This window comes from Oryctolagus cuniculus, chromosome 3 (genome assembly GCF_964237555.1).
Source record: "Oryctolagus cuniculus chromosome 3, mOryCun1.1, whole genome shotgun sequence".
Taxonomy (NCBI): Eukaryota; Metazoa; Chordata; class Mammalia; order Lagomorpha; family Leporidae; genus Oryctolagus; species Oryctolagus cuniculus.
The window spans coordinates 33,728,784-33,748,357 of record NC_091434.1 but is presented as its reverse complement, the minus strand read 5'-3'; the positions used below and the strand labels follow the sequence as shown (position 1 = coordinate 33,748,357).

The window sequence follows — 19,574 nt, the reverse complement described above, 5'->3', positions numbered from 1 at the left end:
TAAAAATCTAATGCTTACAAACCCAAATTAAAAAAACTCACCATATCCTTTAGTAGATTTAGAAAGGCCTACTAGGGTCCTTCTTACAGGTATCCTTAACATGTTGCTAAAAATTAAAGAAAGAATTATATTACTGTCAGAAAGAAAACATGTTCTTACAAACTTTTGGGCACTGTTTTACAGTTGTAAAGTACTTTAGGGGCAGGCATTTACCTAGCAGTTAGACACTGATTAATGGGACTGGGGTTGTGGTGCAGCAGGTTGCTGGTTGGAGTACTGGCTGTTTTGCTTCCAATTCTGCTCTGTGCTAATGTGCCTGGGAAAGCAGAAGATAATGGCCCAAATACCTGAGCCCCTGCCATCCACATGGGAGATGTGGATGGAGTTCCAGATTCCTGGCTTCAGCCTGGCCCAGCCCTAGTAATTATGGCCATTTGGGGAGTGAACCAGTGGTTGGAAGATCTCTGTCTCCTCCTCTCTCTGTCATTCAAACAAAATAAATCTTAAAAAAAAAGAAAAGAAAAGAAAGAGGTACCAATTAAGATTCCCACATCCCACATAAGAGTGCACAGATTCAATACTCAGCTCCAGCTCCTGAGTCTAGCTTCCCACCAATGCAGACACTGGAAGGCAGCAGTGATGGCTTAAGTAATTCAGTTACTGCCCCCACATGGGAGATATAAATTTAGTTCCTGGTTCCCAGCTTTGGCAGGGCATAGCCCTGGCCGTTGTAGGCATTTCAGAAGTGAACAAGCAGATGGGAGGTCTTTGTCTCTCAAATACATAAAAATTAAATAAAATAAAGCACCTCATATATATTATGTCAAACTCTGTAGATAAGGCTATTTCATCTCAGATATATTAACTGACTTATACAATGTCAAGAAGCTAAGAAGCAGTAATTGTATAAATTTGGGATACCCAATTCTGTATAAAGGGCAGCTTTGTTGTTTTCCAACAATAGAGAAATGATGAAACTTAAAACACTGCTATATTGTAAAATAAATTGTAAGAATAACACTTTTGGGGCTGGTGCTATGGCATTGCAGTTAAAGCCCCAGGTAAAACCCCAGCCTACAGTGCGGCATCCCATAAGGGCGCCAATTCAAGTCCTGGCTACTCCATTTCCAATCCAGCTCTCTGCTATGGCATGGGAAAACAGTAGAAGATAGCACAAGTCCTTGGGCCCCAGCACCCACGTGGGGGACCCAGAGGAATCTCTTGACTCCTGGCTTCAGATTGGCCCAGCTCCAGCCATTGTGGACATTTCGGGAGTGAATCAGCAGATGGAAGGCCTTTCTCTTTGTCTCTCTCTGTGACTCTGTCTTTCAAATAAAATAAATAGGGGCCAGCGCTGTGGCCAAGTGGATAAAGCGGCTGCCTGCAGTGCCAGCATCCCCTATGGGTGCCTGTTTGAGTCCTGGCTGCTTCACTTCTGATCCAGCTCTCTGCTATGGCCTGGGAAAGCAGTGGAAGATGGCCCCAGTGCTTAGGCCCCTGCCACCTATATGGGAAACATGGATGAAGCTGCTGGCTTCAGCCATTTAGGTAGTGAACCAATAGATGGAGGATCTCTCTGTCTCTTCCTCTTTTTTTTTTAAAAAAGATTTATTTATTTATTTATGTGAAAGAGTTACAGAGAGAAGGAGAGGCAGACAGAGAGAGAGAGAGAGAGAAAGGTCTTCCATCCGCTGGTTCATTCCCCAGTTGGCTGCAATAGCCAAAGCTGCGCTGATCCAAAGCCAGGAGCCAGGAGCCAGGAGCTTCCTCCTGGTCTCCCATGCGGGTGCAGGGGCCCAAGGACTTGGGCCATAGCAGAGAGCTGGATCAGAAGTGGAGCAGCCGGAACTTTTTTTTTTTTTAAGATTTATTTATTTATTTGAAAGTCAGTTACACAGAGAGAAGAGAGGCAGAGAGAGAGGTCTTCCATCTGATGGTTCACTCCCCAATTGGTCGCAACGGCTGGAGCTGCACTGATCCAAAGCCAGGAGCCAGGAGCTTCCTCCAGGTCTCCCACATGGTGCAGGGGCCCAGCCAGGACTTAGGCCATCCTCTACTGCCTTCCCAGGCCACAGCAGAGAGCCGGATCAGAAGAGGAGCAGCCAGGACTAGAACCGGCGCCCATATGGGATGCCAGCACTTCAGGCCAGGGCGTTAATCCGCTGTGCCAAATTGCCAGCCCCGAGCAGCCGGAACTTGAACTGGCGCACATATGGGATGCTGGCACTGCAGGTGGTGGCTTTACCCACTATGCCACAGCACTGGCTCCTCCCTCTAACTCTTTCAAATAAAGAAAGAAATCTTAAAAAAAAAAACTATTGATGATACAAAGGCAAAACTCAATTTGTTTAATCAGCACTAACAGATTCAAAATCAACAATCAGTATTTCACAATACATTTGAAAACCTTTAATACTATCATAAACATACAACATTAAAAGTAGGTGCCCATTTTAGATACATAGGAAATAACCAGAAACAGGCTGTTTGTTGAACATCCAGAAGCAAATGGAATACTACTGAGCCCAACATAAGAACAGACATACCACACTTGATATGTGCTTTTAATGTATTTATCTGGGGTGGGCATTCAGCCTTGCAGTTAAGATGCCAGTTACAACACTGTAGTCCCACACTGGAGTTCCTAAGGTTCAATACCCAGTTCTGTCTTCTGAGTCCAACTTCCTGCTAATGCACACCCTGAGAGGTAGCAGTGATGGCTCCCGCTGGGTCCCCTCAATCTAGGGAGGCCTAGATTGAGCTTCTTCCTGAAGGCTTCGTTCCCCAGCCCAGTCCCTGCTACCCCGGCCATTTGGGGAGTGAACCAGCAGATGGGACCTCTCTCTTCCACAATGTCCCCACAGCCCAACCTTCTTCCTACTGGCTGTGGCCTCAGACTGACATATTCTTCCCTTGGATTTTTCTGGAACCTCCTCATCCTTCTAATCTTGGCTTAACAGCTTCCTCCCAGTCCCGAGGCTCTCCTACACCAGCCTATCTAAAGTTTTTTTGACAGCTTCCTAGTCAGTCACCCACCTTAGTCTTCTTTATGGACTCATTTCTGACTTCACAGTACAGGTTCAATAACCAGTGAATCTCCAATCTCTGGCCATAATTCATAAAGAGATCACTTTCCTGGAAGTAAGAAGTGCAGGTTCTCTGCCACCCTTACAACTCTACTTAACGACAACTCGGTTTAAAAACAGAATTTTGCACAAAAAGAAAACCTGATGTTAACAACTCACGTTGTTTGCTATACTCTGAACTTGGGTGTCTGCAGAGTAGGGTCTGACCCATGACCTTACAGTACATGCATCAGATCTGATCCCCGAAACTGGCGAGCAACACAGCCGTGTCATTCGCGGTACGACCGTGAGCTACCTTTAAAAGTCCTCCCGCTGAGTTTCCCCACCAGTGAAAGGGATAAAAAGTGCTACCCAAGGTGGTCAATTGAACAACAACAAAAAAGCAAAGATCAGAGGCATGACGGCTGCGAAATCAACGGCGACTAAGCAATGATGCACTGTCCCAGGTACGGTATGTGGAAATTCGGGGGGAAGTTCTCATCTTAGGCTTTAGGTCTTAGTCACCTGACACAGCTCCTCCCACCGGGGACAAAACGGCCTTCTCCTACGAAGGGAACGATCCGCTTTTGCCTGCAGGGAGAAGCTGGCCCACAGCCTGCATTCGGACCCTCTACCTCCCCTCTGCTCCTTCAGGGCAGAGATCATCACTAACAGCCTTCACCTGCCGGCTCGCGGGGACTCCCGGGCCGGGCAGGAGGGAGGCGGTGCCCAGTCAAGGACAAGAGGAGAATGAGTGTCCCGGGCCATGTGAAACAGTCCTCCTGCCAAAAAATAAACCCCTGGCTGAGAAACCTCAGCCCTCCGACCCAAATACAACCTCACCTTCTCCCCGGAGCTGCCGAGGCTGCGCTGTTACCTGTCCGGACCACTCCGACCCTCTCAGAAGCCGGGTCGCCTATTCAATATGGCGGTCTCGGCTAACTCCGTCAACCGGGCCCGGGCTACGGAAACCCAGGAGGGACCAGAAACCCCACATTCGACAATTTTCCGCTTAGGCCCGACAGAGGGCGGGACGGAGGTCGCAGCAGCAGGACGGAACGACTGGGGTCCGCAGTTCCGCCGGAAGTGGCCGGAAACCCGGGAACCGAGCGCCTTCGGTCATCTCCGGAGCTCCAAGGGGCGGTTCCCGCGATCTTTGGGCGTCGTGGAGGTACGAATTTGAGAAATGACTCGCTTTTTAAATTTATTTCGCTATACGAAGACAATACGGACAATTTGTGTGCCACTTAATTCTGAATCTTCAATTTTTTACGTAGAGGAAGGAGAAGACTAACCTACTTTGACCTTTAACCTTCGGCCGCGTGCGGCGGAGGGAAACGCCTCCGTCTCTATATAAGGAGTTTTCCGGCGTACTCGGGCCCTTTTTTTCTCTCTTAGAGCCGGGCGCCGTAGCCTGCGCTCTTTTGCTCCGCTGCCCTCAGCTCCCGGCTACAGCTGACGCCATGGGTTTCGGAGACCTGAAAAGCCCCGCCGGCCTCCAGGTGCTCAACGATTACCTGGCGGACAAGAGCTACATCGAGGGGTGAGCGGACGGGCCGGGACCGGCCGGCTGAGGAGCTTCCCGGGCCCGGGCCGGCCGGGGCCACGTGGCCCAGCCTCCATCGGAGGACGGGCCCGGGGCTGAGGTGGAAAGCGCCGCTTTTCCGTCTCCGGTGGCTGGTGGGGCAGGGGGCTGCGAGGGGACAAGGGTACCGCTTCGATTCGCCCCTGGTTTTTCCGCGGCTTTGCCCTGGTAACGGATGCAGGTGGAGCTGTGTTGGGTTTGCAGGGTTGGAGGTCCGTAAGTGACAGGCACGGCCCAGGAGAAGGGGAGCTAAAGGACTAAAGAAGCTTAGGTAGCCCGGTGATCCGTGGACGTGTTCCCGCTGGTGGATTTGGCGGGTGTGGCGTCTGCGGTGGTTTGTTGGTGGTTGCGTCTTTTAAAACGCGTCGGTTTTGCGTCCTCGGCAGGTATGTGCCGTCCCAGGCAGATGTGGCAGTGTTCGAAGCCGTCTCCGGCCCGCCGCCTGCCGACTTGTGTCATGCCCTACGCTGGTATAATCACATCAAGTCCTACGAGAAGGAGAAGGCCAGGTAAAGCAACCTTTGTTTTATATCTGTTTGGAGAATGAGACCGCTTTGTAAGTTTGATCGGGATTTTCACATTTGGGCCCGGCTGCGCCACTTCTGTTGGGCTATTGTAAGCTAAATTGCTTTGTGACCTTAGAAGGCCAGGAGACTGAAGCCCTCCACTTAGAAGATGGACAACAGCAGTGCAGCATTCCCCACCCCACCCCCCGCCCCGTCAGTGTGCTTCGACCCTGCCCTGGGAGGTGGGGGAAGGTGCCTCTGGGGTGAGAGGGTGGCCATTCTTCTGAAAGGGTCAGCAAGGGTGGAAGTTTGGGGAAGTGGACTCAAGTTTACTAAGAATGCAACTGAGCAAGCTTAACGAAATCTTGAACAGAAATATTCATACTGAAAGAGTAAATCATAGTGTTGAATATAATGTTTTACATGGTACTAATGTTTGCTGGCTGAGTTAAACATAGAAAAGTTAACTTTACTTGGGAGTCTCAAAAGGATAACTTGTTAATCCAAAAGGGACCTAGTGATTAGTAGTCCTGAAAACACAGATTGTCGGGGGGGGGGGGGGGGATGTTAAACCAACCTAATAGTGGGTGATTTTTTTTTTTCTTTTTTTTAAAGCCTGCCAGGAATAAAAAAAGCTTTGGGCAGGTATGGCCCTGCAGATGTGGAAGACACCACAGGAAGTGGAGCCACAGATAGTAAAGATGACGATGACATTGACCTCTTTGGATCTGATGATGAGGAGGTATGGCATGTCATTGTGCATAAACACAGGCTGTGGAGCCATAGTGCCTGGACTTGATGCCTGGCTTCTCTACAACCTGCCTTTAAAAAATTCTCACCAGTTACATGATGACTAAAATCACATCACCATCTTTCGGCTGAGTTCGTGATGGATTTGCTTTTTTCTGATAAAACTGGGTTTTTGTTGTGTGATGACTGACCCTGTTAACTTTATACAAAGAAGCAGTCAGCTTTGTGAAACATTGAAATTTTTCTTTACAGGAAAGTGAAGAGGCAAAGAGGTTAAGGGAAGAACGACTTGCACAGTATGAGTCAAAGAAAGCCAAAAGTAAGCTACTTTATAATTACTGTTTATTTTATTTCATGATTGGGTAAACTGCTTGGCCCCAAAGTAATTTCCTCTACATTCCTTGAATACAGCGGTACTTTAAAACCTTCCATAGAGGTTATTCCACTTAAAACTTCCACAGCTACTGGTCTGCAGCTGTTCTTATGGTAGCAGTTGTGGCATTCCACTGTGGGAAAGAAACTGTTACACAATTAAACACCTCTTTCTTAGCAAAACAGAAAGTGGGCATATGTGTGACACACATGAGATGTACTCTGATTTTGTTTGGCCGAAGAGATGGCCCAAATCAACCAGTTGGACTAGGGTGAAAATAATAGTTGTTGAGTGTTTGAATAATGATGATTATTGGTCTTTTTAGAACCTGCACTTGTTGCCAAGTCTTCCATCTTACTAGATGTGAAACCCTGGGATGATGAAACAGATATGGTAAAATTGGAGGAGTGTGTCAGAAGCATTCAAGCAGATGGCTTGGTCTGGGGCTCCTGTGAGTTTAATTTTTTCTTTATGAAGCATCATGGAATTTGCATGCAGTTTGAAGTTTTGCCAACCAACAGGACTTTTCTAATTGAGATTTTTTTTTTTTTAATGCTCTTTTTTAGCTAAACTAGTTCCAGTGGGGTATGGAATTAAGAAGCTTCAAATACAGTGTGTAGTTGAAGATGACAAAGTTGGAACAGATATGCTGGAGGAGCAGATCACGGCTTTTGAGGACTATGTGCAATCCATGGATGTGGCTGCTTTCAACAAGATCTAAAATCCATCCTGGATTGTTTCACTTAAATAAAAGCTTGAAAGATAACCCTTGGCTCTTGAGTTCATTGAATGAGAGGGTGGTATACATGTATATATTATATATTAACTTTTCATTTTGAGTGAAGGAATTCATTGTGTATGTAATTCATAAATAATAAAATTCTGATTTAGCACTTTGATATTTTGCAGTTGCAATACAATCCTGTACCCCAAGTGAGGTACTCAGCAGCAATGCATGGTGCTCACGATGTGATTTGCCGTAATCCTGCATCTTCATGTTGGGATTAATTGGTACCTGAAAAAGTACTGTTAAAATCTCACTTGTAAATATTGTGGGGTCAGTGTTGGGGCACAGCTTGGTAATCCTCCACCTGTACCTGCTCCATTTTTCGTCCATCTCCCTGCTGAAATGCCTAGGAAGGCAGTGATGGCCCAAGTCCTTAGGCACCTATACCTATGTGGAGTCCCACAACCATGGATGGAAGCTCTATCTCTTTTTTTTTTTTTTTCCTTTTTTTTTGACAGGCAGAGTGGACAGTGAGAGAGAGAAAGGTCTTTTGCCATTGGTTCACCCTCCAGTGGCCAGCGTGGCCAGCGCATCGCACTGATCCGATGGCAGGAGCCAGGTACTTATCCTGGTCTCCCATGGGGTGCAGGGCCCAAGCACCTGGGCCATCCTCCACTGCCTTCCCGGGCCACAGCAGAGAGCTGGCCTGGAAGAGAGGCAACCGGGACAGAATCCGGTGCCCCGACCGGGACTAGAACCTGGTGTGCCGGCGCCACAAGGCGGGGGATTAGCCTGTTGAGCCACGGCGCCGGCCTTCTATCTCCCTTTCTAATTTCATATTTCAAACAAATTTTAAAATGTTAAAAGGGCATCATTAGCCCCCTTCCTGGCTGTGGAAAAGCATCTGTTAGGATCCTGCTTGGAGAGGCTATGAATTTGAGGTCCAAGTAAGAGTCACACTGGGGAAGGCTGGTGTGACAACCTGAGGAGCTGGACAGGTCTCACAAAGCCCAGGTGGGAGCCCATTGTTCTAGCCATCCTTTCTCCACTTAAAAAGAACAGCAGGTGAGACAAAGATTATGCTGAACCTTGGGTTTTATTTGTGGAACTTTCTGTTCTGTACAAGTCACTGAATTACTGATTAAATCTTTATGATCCTTAGGGTTATAGGCTTTATTTGGGGTTTTTTTTTCCAGAAGCAGGAGGGGAGGAAGCAAGGGCTCTTCCTGCTGTTTGTTTAAAGCAAGGGCTCTTCCTGCTGTTTGTTTGTATTTTGATCTCAAGATAAAAACACAATTTTCAGTTATTTTTGTGGTAACTACCAACATGAATATTTTAACTAAGTTACATGAAAAGGAAAATTCTATGTCTAAGTAAACAAAAATGTTAGGTGACACAGGATGAACAGTGCTATTAGGACACCTTTCAGAGGAGGGACTGAGTTAAGGAAGGCTTTCCAGAATTATAACTTCTAAACCTTAACATTGCAAATCTAAATTTATGCTTTATATTGATATGATTTGAAGCAGTGTTACATCTTGGCACGGAGATGATCCAGGTAACTGGCTCTCAGGCTTATAAGCTGTTCTTTCTTGTGAAGGCTCATACTTGGTTGTGGAGGTAGATGTGGAAGTCTGATTGAACCGAGTGCAGGTAAGACAACTAGTGGGAAGATGGTACTATGTTTAGGCAAGTGATGAGTCATCATAGACAAGTATTAGAAAAACAACCCCATCAACAGCTCATTTGGTATATGTGTAACATTTGGCTTTATTTTTTTTAGTGATTTCTCACAAAAGAGTTTGATTTCTTAAAGCCCTAATTTTGTAGATAATGGACTATAGAATAAATGCTTTGTTTTACGTCAGATTTTTGTAGAACCAGTCAGTGCTGTTTCCTCTCAGTATGGTTGTATGTTGTGACTACCTTGAATGTGGGAAACTATAAAATAGAGAATTTATTTAATCACACACAATAATTGAATAAAATCATCTCCACCAGGCACAATACTTGCATGCAGTGAGTAAGACCAAACCTAAAACCATGGGAAGAATTTTCAGGTTGTCAACATCATGAGGGCCAGCAGAGGGCAGCACTTGTTTTCCGGAGGACCAGAGAGCCTCAGAATGCTGGAAATAATAAAGAGGGCACCGATCTAAAGATGTATTTCATTGGTATTGCAGTGTCTATGAAAACATAGGAATAGAAGTGAGAATATATCAATATGTCATCCCTGCTTTCTGAAATTACAAGAGGGTCAGCCTATCTGGAAGCCAGTGTGTTTATTCTTGTCCTCATAAATCTCAATGCACTTGTGAAGCGGGGGAGGTAGGATCTAATTTTTTTTATTCCAGGTTCTTGCCTTCTACTTAGAGAAGCAATCTAAGAACAGGCACATGTACACAAAATAATAGTTTATTTAAAGGGTGAGGAAGCAAACACACCATGTAGGCGTAGTTGAGTAGAGAGGGAAAAAAGGAGTGGTGGAGGAGAAGCAGAGAAAGGAGTAGCTTGGCACCTCCTTTAGTCTCGGTCTCTAATGAGACAGACCTAGCAGCTCTTCTTATGAGGTAGTACAGTCACCTGGGAGTTTTATGACACGTTCATAAAATTCCATGTGGAGCTTAAGATGACTTTTCCCCAGGTCCTGGATGAAAACAAGGCATCCCAGGAAAGGGGGTATATAATGGACAAGTAGGATAGAATTACATGGGGCAGGGGCTTATGGTTCATGACCTGCAGCTCAGCCAGCTACCTTATCCCATATCAGTTGTACATAACTGATTTTCCAAAGCCATTTTTTAATGGTATTGTAGAGAATTAAAAGTGGGCTCAAATTTGTCGACATTCCGTCAGGATTTCTGTCCTCTCTCTCGAATCTGGGCGGGCCTGTACCTGCTTTAACCCACAGAGGGCAGTGGCTGGGTCTGTGTGCTCGTGTTCCTCACAGCCTTTAAGATGACTAGAAGTTAACACCAGGGTCTCTTGAAGCCTCATGTTGCCCTATAAGAAGCCTGGATACTCTGTAGTATCGGAATGGAAGAGCTGAGGGGAAGGGGTGGCTGAGCCAGCCCCCAGCTGCTGCAAACCTCAGCCAATTGCATCATCCCAGTCCAGCTGAGGCTCCAGACATTGTAGAAAGATGAACCTCCCTGTGGGCCTTGTCTGAATTCCTGACCCCTAAGATTGTGAGTTAGAATAATAAATTACTGTTTTAAGCAACTAGGTTTGGGGGTAGTTTATTAAGCATCAATAGTTAACTGGAACAAACTGTTTCAAACTTCTACAACTATTCATAAATGTGTATATACATAGATTATTACAGAAAGAAGTATATAGCATTTTAAGAATGTCTAATAGGTTACTTGTGCAAAATTAAACAGATTTAACATTTTTGAAGCTAGTTAATCATTTAGTGTTAAGATTTAGGACTTTTAAAAGTTATTAAGATTTTAAAAGTAACATAAAACTTCAACAGTGGAGATTTAATTCACTGTGGTACAATTAGCAAGAGACACAAATCACTTAAGTTGCAGGAAAAAAAAATACACAGATCCTGCCTAAGTTTTATGTTGACATATAAATGTGATGCCATTAAACTGACCAAAAACAACAAATATATGGTCAGTTCTGTATCTTGGAACCAAATATAATGTGAAAGCATCTGTCAAGGGACCCACACAAAAAGCCTTATACTGATTTGTGGAAAAGTCATAACTTACTGGGCTGTTTCCAAGAGACATAGATTCTTGGTTTCAGAGTTTCTGAGTTGTTCACTCACTGTGCCAGAACAGCTGACTTCCCACAATGTATGCTTTAGTATCTCAGCAACTGAGGCCTGGAAGCAAACTTGGAACTTCTTACTAATGAGGACGTAAAGGATGGGGTTCAAACAACTATTGAGGAATGCCAAACCTGTAGAGAGGGGGATTCCAGCTTGCAGCACCTCGTGGAAATAGCTGTTGTGGTGAATGGTGAGCTCCCAAATGCTAAACAGATGATAAGGAGTCCAGCAAATCAAAAAGGCCACAACCACAGCCAGGATGGTCCAGAAATGCCTACTGGAGATCAGGATGCTTCGTTTCTTCACCTTGAAGATGAGGCACAAGTAGCAAACACTCATTGTTAGCAAAGGGAACAGGTACCCGACAATAAATTTCACCCAGGTCAGAACGTGGTGCCTCATCTTAGTGAGGTCAGGATCATGCTCATGAAAATTGTTAAAGCAAAGGGTGTGGTTATTGAACTCTAGAGTATCCCGGAAGTATAGGGCAGGACCACCAATTAGAGAAGCCAAAAGCCACACAAATATGATAACAACCAGGGAGTTTTTGAGGGTTCGGTGCCGATGAGACATAACAGGATGGATCAAGTGGATATAGCGGTCCAGGCTGATCACTGTCAGGAAGAAAACACTGGCAAACATGTTCAACTGGGCAATGAAGGAATTAGCCTTGCACAACCAGATGCCAAAGGGCCAGTGGAAATTCATGGCCACATAGGAGATGTACAGGGGCAGGAAGAGAACAAAAATGAAATCCGCAACGGCCAGATTGAGGAACCAGAGAGTGGTGACTGTCTTTTTCCACTTGAATCCCGTGAACCAAATGACAGTGGCATTTCCTGGAATTCCCAGGACAAACGCTATACAATATAACACCAAGGAGACCCAGTGAGCAGCTCCCAGGTGGGTCTTCTCCTCCAATTCAGACTCCGGGGTGTAATATTCCAGGGCATAGGAATAGTTGTCAAATTCTTCAAAGAATGTTTCCTCCAGATCTTCCATCACCTTGCTAAGTGGAGAATGAAGAAACCTGCAGGAGCAGATTTAAGAAGAAGAAAAAATCCTAAGAAAAGAAAAATTTTAAGTTCAGTGCGTAGCGAGGAAGATTAAAACAAAAACATGCCACCTTAACAGCTGAACATAATCTATTTCTGGGTGGGACCTGTGATTATATTAAAATTGTCAAAGTTTTGATGGGCCTCAGTTTCATTCTGATTATTACTCTAAAAGCTGTGAGTTTGTTTTTATAAGGCATTTAGTAATTGATAAAATGATTGGATACTACAGCTACAGTCTCTGTGTTTGTAATGCTTGTAGGCCTGACTAGAGAGAAAATTAACATTCAACAAGCATTTATTAGGTCCCACTGTGCATGAGTATTTTTTGGCAAATGCAAAAGGAAACAGATTAATACTCAACACAGTGATGACTTTCAAATCCGCTTGAAGCCATGACTTCTCAAGCTGTAGACAAAGAATTCCAGCTGCTTTCTAGACCCACCCAACTGATACAACAGGTAAGCATGGGAGATTTTAATCCCCATTTCCTATCCAAGGATGCTTTGATTGTAGGTTTATTATTCAAACATGTTAATCAGAATTTTATATATATGTGTGTATGTGTGTACATTTATATATATATAAAAGTTTGCATGACTTTTCATACAAAAGGTGTGTTTTATGATAAAGTTGATTATGACCACATAATTTGTATATTCATCTCCCACAGAATAAAACTAAATATTTAAATTTTATTTTACTGCAATTCCTTTGTTCTTAAATTAATTTGGGTAAATTCTTTTTTATAATAATTTACAACAAAGATTTATTATCAGTTTTACTTTATTTATATCCATATCACATTTTATCTATTAGGCTCATAATTTCTCCCAAACTGTTTTCTTTTGTGGCATCCTAGTTTTTTTATTTTTTATCTTACTAAGGCCACTTTTTCCTAGGCAAATCAGACTTGGATGTCAGTTTTTCAATCAAAACAAAGTTTGCTGAGTACACTCTGGATTCTTCAATTTTCTTGGTGATTTATTTATTTGAAAGGCAGAGTTAGAGAGAGAGGGAGAGACAGAGAGATCTTCCATCCGATGGTTCACTCCCCCAATGGCTGCCACAGCCAGGGGCTGGCTTGGACAGGGCCAAACCCTGGAACCAGGAGCTTCTTGCAGGTATCCCATATGGATGCAGGGGTCTTAGCACTTGGACCATCTTCTGCTGGTTTCCCAGGCGCATTAGCAGAGAAGTGGAGCAGCTGGGACACAAACTGGCACTCATATGGGATGCCAGAATCACAGGTTGAGGCTCAACCTGCTTTGCCACAAGGCCAGCCTTCTTGGTACTTTTTCCTCTGCCCCTTATGCTTATCCATAGCCCTGCTCATTTCTGCCTTACTCAGAATTCTGCTCTCAGGGCTCCTGCAGCCTCATGACATTTCTCTGTGCTTCCACTCCTCTACCCTCTGCTACTGCTGCTGCTGCAACAGCCAGTCTGGAGGACTTTGTTCAGCACCCCGAGCCTTGCTGAGTACAGCTCTGTTCTGGCCCCTTCACAAACTGCTGGTCACCTGGTAGCTTAACCCACTGCACCACAATGCCAGCCTCTAATTTTTTTTCTTAAAGATTTATTTTGAAGGGCTGGCATTGCTGGCATGCCATATGAGCACCAGCTTGAATACCAGCTGCTTCATTTCTGATCCAGCTCCCTACTAATGTGCCTAGGAAAGCAGCAGAGGATGGTCCAAGCACCTGGTCCCTTACCACCCATGTGGGAAAGATGGAGGTCCAGGCTGACGGCTTTGGCCTGGCCCAACCCATGCATTGTAGCCATTTGAGGAGTGAACCATTGGATGAAAGATCCAATGTGTGTGTGTGTGTGTGTGTGCATATGTGTGTGACTGAAAGCTGAGTGACAGAGGGAGAGACAGGGAAAGAAGAAGATCTCTCTGAACTCTGCATGTCAAGTAAATAAAATAAATCTTTAAAAACATAAAGAATTGGAGCCAGCACTGTGGCACAGCAGGTTAAACTGCTGTCGGCAATGCCAGCATCCAATATGGGTACCAATTGAAGTCCTAGCTGCTCCTCTTCCAGTCAAGCTCTCTGCTAATGCACCTGAGAAAGCAGCAGAGAATAGCCTAAATCCTTGGGCCCCTGCACCTATGTGGGAGACCTGGAGGAAGCTCCTGGCTCCTGGCTTAGGCCTCGCCCAGCCCTGGCTGTTACAGCCATTTGAGGAGTAAACCTTTGGATGGAAGATGTGTCTCTGTCTCTGTCTCTCTAACTCTTTCAAAGAAAGAAAGAGAGAGAGAGAGAAAGAGAGAAAGAGAGAGAGAAAGAGAAAGAGAGAGAAAGGGAGAAAGAGAGAGAGAAAGAAAGAGAAAGAAAGAAAGAAAGAAAGAAAGAAAGAAAGAAAGAAAGAAAGAAAGAAAGAAAGAAAGAAAGAAAAAAGAACGAACGAAAGAGAGAGAGAGAGAAAGAAAGAAAGGAGGGAGGGAGGGAGAGGGAGTCAAAGCATCCTATGCTGCCCACAGGCATCTCAAACATAACTTCGGGGTGGGTGTTGTGGCTCAGCTCAGCAGGTTAAGCTGCTATTTGGCTTGCTTGCATCCCATATCAGAGTGCCTAGAATTGAGTCCCAACTCCACTTCCCATCCAACTTCTTTTAATGTCCCTGGGAGGCAGGAGATGATGGCCCAAGAACTTGGGTTCCTGCCATCTACAAGGAGACCCATATTCTTGGTTCCTGTCTTTGGCCTGGCCCAGCTCTGGCTGTTGCAGGCATTTGGGGAGTGAACCAGCTAATGAAATATCTCTCCTTCTGTCACTTTACCATTTAAATAAATAATTAAATAAATTTCAAAAAGAAACTTCCTATCACTGAATTCATCATCCTACATAAAACCTTTTAAGAAATCTGGAAGGGCATAATTAAAAAACAAGTGCAAATGGTTCAGGAGTGGAGAGGTGCAGTTGGATAGCAGAAATGATGTCTAATGTTCTGTAGCAGAGTAGGATAACTATGGCTGGCAACACTTAATTGTGTGTTTCAAAATACTTACTAGAGAGGATTTGGGATGTTCCCAAGACAAATGGTAAATGTCAGAGGTGACACATATGCCAATACCCTTATCTGATCCTTAAACATTGTAGACATGTATTGCAATGTCACACTGTACCCCATAAATATGTACAATTTCCATGTATCAATTAAAAATAAAAATAAAAATTCAGGGGTGATCATTTGGCCTAGCAGTTAAGACATTGGTTAGGATGCCCACATCCTACATTAGAGTACTTGGATTCAATTCCTGGCTCTAGCTCCTGACTCCAGCTTCCTGTAATGTAAGCCTTGGGAGGTAGTGGTGATGGCTCAAGAAATTGGGTTTCTGCCACCCATGTTTGAGACCTGGATTAAGTTCTAGCCTCCCAGTTTCAGCCCCTACTGAGAAGTTAACCAGCAGATGGGAATGTTCATATATACTCTCACTCTTTCTCTCTCAAATGAATAAATAATTTGGGAGAAAAAAATCCTACACATACAAGCAATTCATTAGCTTCTTCCTAACCCCAGACCCAGCCAACCTCTCTGTTCTTCAAAATTTAACTCAAATGCCACCTTTTTCTTGGATTCATTTCCTGATTTTAACTTTCCACAAATAACTGTAATAATTCTCATTATTATTATAAATAATTATCAATGTTATTGGAAATTTACTGGCTACCAGGCATGTATGATCTAATTGGATCCTCCTCACTATCCTATACCATAGGTAAGTACTAGTATTCCCATTGACAAAGGGAACTGAAGCCCAGAAAAGCTTAGTGACTTATCCCAGGTCACTCAACCTGCAATTGTAGAATCAGGATCTAAACTCAGATGTGTTGGATCTAGAATCTGAGTTCTTAGCCACTGAGGTTTCCTCCTTCTGTCATACCTCTATTATACCTAACAAACTGTATTGTTATGGAGCTTTTTTTTTTAAGGTTTAATCTATTTTTCCATTTATTTGAAAGATGGAAAAATCGTCCACCCATTGGCTCACTGCCCAAATGCCTGCAAAAGCCAGGGCTGGGCCAGGCAGGAGCCAGGAGCCCAGACCTCCATTCATGTCTCACATGTGAGTGATAAGGAAGCCATAACCTGCTTCCTTCCCAAGATGCGCATTATCAGGAAGCTGGATTAGAAGTGGAGTAGCCAGGACTCAAACCAGGCACTCTGATAGTGTGCATTCCAAGCAATGTCTTCACCACCGTGCCACATTCCTACTCCTGGATTTATTTTTAATTTCTCCCTTACCAGACTGTGATTTCCTTAAGAATAATAACCATCATCTCTGCACCCTGCAGTGCCTAGTACAAGTCTGAATTTATCACAGGCACTTAACATTTAATAAATGATCGGCTGTGCTGTGAATCCTGTTCAGAACCATAGCTGCAAACGAGAAATTGTGAGTTCACTTCTAAATCAATGTCACAGCTAGAGTCTCTAACCTTCACTCACCCCAGAGTCTTGGCTTTTTCCTTGCCAGGAATCCTTTCCTTTGTGTGCCCTACTCCAGTGAGCAAAATTTGGCTTCTGCCCTGAGGCCTGGGACCCAGCCCTCTCACTTATTCTGGTGGCTGATTCTCCCTAGTGTCAACACTTTCCTTCCTGGTACCTATGAGCACTTCTTTCAGACTCTTAGCAATTGTGAGGCCAAATGGCCTAGGTGGTGGTGATCTGAATTATTTTATAAAATTTTAAGTGGTAAATAGAGGACCCTCATCCCCCACCCCCACCCCCCCAAAAAAAAAAAAAACCCTGAAAAGATCCCTGATAGCCCGTGATCACCATGCCTCTCGCAGAGTCATTGCTCTCACTGCTAGAGAGCATGAACACCACAGCGCCTGCTGAAAGACATCAACCACTCTCTCCCCCACTCTCCTTTGGCAAAGCATGTGGATATCTGGAGGAAGAGTGATCTGCCTGAACCCAATTCCTTCAAGCAAAAGCCCGTACCACGAAGGAGAGGGTCATAAATAAGTACGATCCAAGGGCCAGTTCAGGCTTGGAGAAAAAGCTCCCAGATGAGTTGGCCTAATGGAATCCTGCTTGAGAAACAGAAGCTAGGAATTTTCCTTCAACTTGGAGCAGATGTATTTGTGTGATGGCGATGGTGAAGGGTTGGGATGGCGTGCAGAAAAGAAGAAATGCATAATTTAGGCACTGTCCTATGGAGTCCTTGAGCAGACAGGTAACCCTTTCATGACGTATGCTTGTTTAATCATTATATTTTGTATATTACTTTATAATTTATGAGTATTTCCAAATCTAATTAGGTTTCCAAACCTAATTTAGAACTGCCCAAACATCTATAGATTAATTGTATTTGTTTCCTAGACTCACATAACAAAGCACCATAATCTGGATGGCTTAAAATAACCAAAATGTAGTATCACAGTCTGGAAGCTAGCATGGTTGATTATTATGGTCATTTGAAAGGCAGAGAGACAAAGAGAGCTCCCATCGGCAGTTTACTCCTCAAATGCCCACAACAGTCAAGACTGGGCCAGGCCAAAGCCAGGAGCCAGGAACTCTCTCCAGGTCTCCCACATTAGTGGCAGGAACCCATGTACTTCACCCATCACCTGCTGCCTCTCAGAGTGCACACTAGTGAGAAGTTGTATTGGAAGTGGAGGAGCTAGGACCCACACCAGGCATTCCAATATGGGATGCTGTTTTCCCAAGTGGTAACTTAAACACTTTTCCAAACACCCAACTCTGGCAAGGTGTTTCTGAGGGCTGTGAGGGAGAACCTGTGCCATGCTTGTGGCTTGCTGGAAAACTGGCATCCTTGGATCATACAAGTGTTATCCTATCTGGGTCTTTATCTTCACATGGTATTCTCCCTGTGTGACTGTCTGTGTCTGTGTCCAAATTTCCAGCTTTGACAATAAGGACATTAGCCATATTGGATCAGGACCCCTTATGAAGACCTCATTTTAACTTGATTACCTTTGTGAAGACCTTATGTCAAAGAATGTCATATTCTGGGACTGGCAGTGTGGCATAGAAGGCTAAGCCTTCACCTGCAGTGCTAGCATCCCATTTGGGTGCCAGTTTGAGTCCTAGCTGTTCCACTTCTGATCCAGCTCTCTGCTAATGATTCTGGGAAAGCAGCAGAGGATGGCCTGAGTGCTTGGGGCCCCTCACACATATGAGAGACCCAGAGACGCTCCTGGCTCCTGGCTTTGGACCTGCCCAGCTCTGGCCATTGTAGCCATTTGGGGAGTGAACCAGTGATGAAAGATCTCTCTCTCTCTCTCTCTCTCTCTCTCTCTCCTTCTCCTTCTCCTTCTCCTTCTGTATTTCTTTCTTTCAAATAAATAAGTGAATCTTTAAAAAAAAAAAAGTCACATTCTGAGATACTGGGGTTTGGGATCTGAACATACCTCTTTTGGAGGGTTCAAGCATTCAACCCGTAACAGTAACCCAGTTTTGTTGCTAACTGCTGATCACTCATGCATTCAGGAAACATCCCATAAGTACTTACCTTTGCTAGGCACTGGCAAATGTGGATGATTGGTGTTCTTCACTCAGTAAGACAACTATTTCTTCCCTCTTCAATTTTAAATTCTAGCAGACGGAGATGGACAGTAAAAAATAAACATAATTTAAAAAGTAAATTACACAGTGTATTAAAGTGAAAGATGAAAAAATAGAATGAGTCAGGCATTTAGTATAGTGGTTAAGGCTCCACTTAGGACTCTTGTATCCCATATGCCTGGTTCGAGTCCTGGCTCCATTTCCCATCCAACTTTCTGCTAATGTGCACCCTGGGAAGGCAGCAGATGATGGCTCAAATACTTGAGTCCCTGACACCGACATGGGTGATCCAGGAGTTCCTGGCGTACAGCCCTGGCATAGCCCTGGCTGTTGTGGGCATTCAAGGAATGAACCAGCAGATAAAAGATCTCCCTCTCTCTCTTTTTAAAAGATGTATCGATTTATTTGAGAGGCAGTTACAGAGATGGAGAGAGAGATCCTCCATCTGCTGGTTCATTCCTCAAATGGCCAAAATGACCAGGGCTGGGTCAGGCCAAAGACAGGAGGCTAGAACACCATCTAGGTCTCCCACATGGGTAGCAAGGGCCCAGGCACCTGAGCCATCCTCTGCTGCTTCCCCTGCTAATGTTCCTGGGAGGCAAGGAATGAGTACTTGGGTTCCCACCACCCTCATGGCAGATCTGGGTAGTTCCCAGCTCCTGCTTTGGTCTGCCCCAGCCCTGGCTATGGTAGGCATTTTGGGAATGAACTAGCAGATGGAAGATTTCAACTCTATCTGTCACTCACCCTTTCAAATATATAAGTAAATAAATATTAATAAAACAAAAACAAACCAAAAGCCATCTGTGGACCACATTTAACTCAGCTGCTAATTTGAGCCTTAGGGGACATGAGGAAGCTTTATGATAAATGGAAATTCTTTTAAATTGGACTTTTCCCTTATAGAAGAAGGAAAGACTTGCTCCTTGCTCCTGTGGGGGCAATAACAAGCTTATTTATTTATTCATTTTTTAAGATTTACTCTTTCATTTGAAACACAGAATCACAGAGAGAAGGAGACCTTCCATCTGCTGGTTCACTCCCTAAATGGCCACAACAGCCAGAGCTGTTGTCTCCCACATAAGCACAGGGGTCCAAGGACCTGAGCTGTCATCCACTGTCTCCCAGGCACACCAGCAGGGAGCTGGACTGAAAGGACACGAATACTTCATTTTTATTGTATTTTTCT

At 44.6% G+C, this 19,574-nt stretch overlaps 3 protein-coding genes and 2 non-coding genes across 37 annotated transcripts in view; 3 read left to right on the top strand and 2 right to left on the bottom strand.

Moving 5' to 3' along the window:
- The window catches only part of NDUFS1 (NADH:ubiquinone oxidoreductase core subunit S1), a 33,501-nt gene extending 29,344 nt beyond the window's left edge, over positions 1–4,157 (bottom strand). The window contains exons 1-2 of the mRNA XM_002712574.5: positions 3,909–4,157; positions 42–106 (exon numbers count right to left, since the gene is read on the bottom strand). Coding sequence (XP_002712620.2) covers positions 42–102 — 61 coding nt within the window. The 5' untranslated portion in view covers positions 103–106; positions 3,909–4,157. The remainder of the gene's footprint in view (positions 1–41; positions 107–3,908) is intronic.
- Positions 4,158–4,474: 317 nt separating this feature from the next.
- On the top strand, positions 4,475–7,043 carry EEF1B2 (eukaryotic translation elongation factor 1 beta 2). Its single transcript, NM_001082399.1, is given in 6 exon segments — positions 4,475–4,608; positions 5,037–5,159; positions 5,772–5,898; positions 6,159–6,225; positions 6,605–6,730; positions 6,846–7,043. Coding segments are annotated over 6 exon segments (678 nt in total). The 5' UTR covers positions 4,475–4,528; the 3' UTR covers positions 7,001–7,043.
- On the top strand, positions 5,995–6,073 carry LOC127491908 (small nucleolar RNA SNORD51). The gene has a single exon (XR_007920836.1). It is a non-coding gene; the product is annotated as a small nucleolar RNA SNORD51 (small nucleolar RNA).
- LOC127491911 (small nucleolar RNA SNORA41) lies at positions 6,360–6,492 on the top strand. Its single transcript, XR_007920838.1, has one exon. It is a non-coding gene; the product is annotated as a small nucleolar RNA SNORA41 (small nucleolar RNA).
- Positions 7,044–10,229: 3,186 nt separating the features above from the next.
- Positions 10,230–19,574, bottom strand: part of CMKLR2 (chemerin chemokine-like receptor 2) — a 53,910-nt gene continuing 44,565 nt past the window's right edge. For 23 of the 33 annotated variants that reach the window (XM_070070318.1, XM_008259026.4, XM_017343059.3 and 20 more), the window contains 2 exons: positions 18,333–18,415; positions 10,230–11,820 (listed from right to left, as the gene is read on the bottom strand). In XM_070070318.1, the coding sequence (XP_069926419.1) occupies positions 10,725–11,792 (1,068 nt within the window). In that variant the 5' untranslated portion in view covers positions 11,793–11,820; positions 18,333–18,415 and the 3' untranslated portion in view covers positions 10,230–10,724. Of the gene's footprint in view, positions 11,854–18,332; positions 18,416–19,574 lie in introns of all 33 variants that reach the window. The other 10 variants (XM_051849240.2, XM_017343061.3, XM_070070322.1 and 7 more) reach the window with 3 other exon arrangements.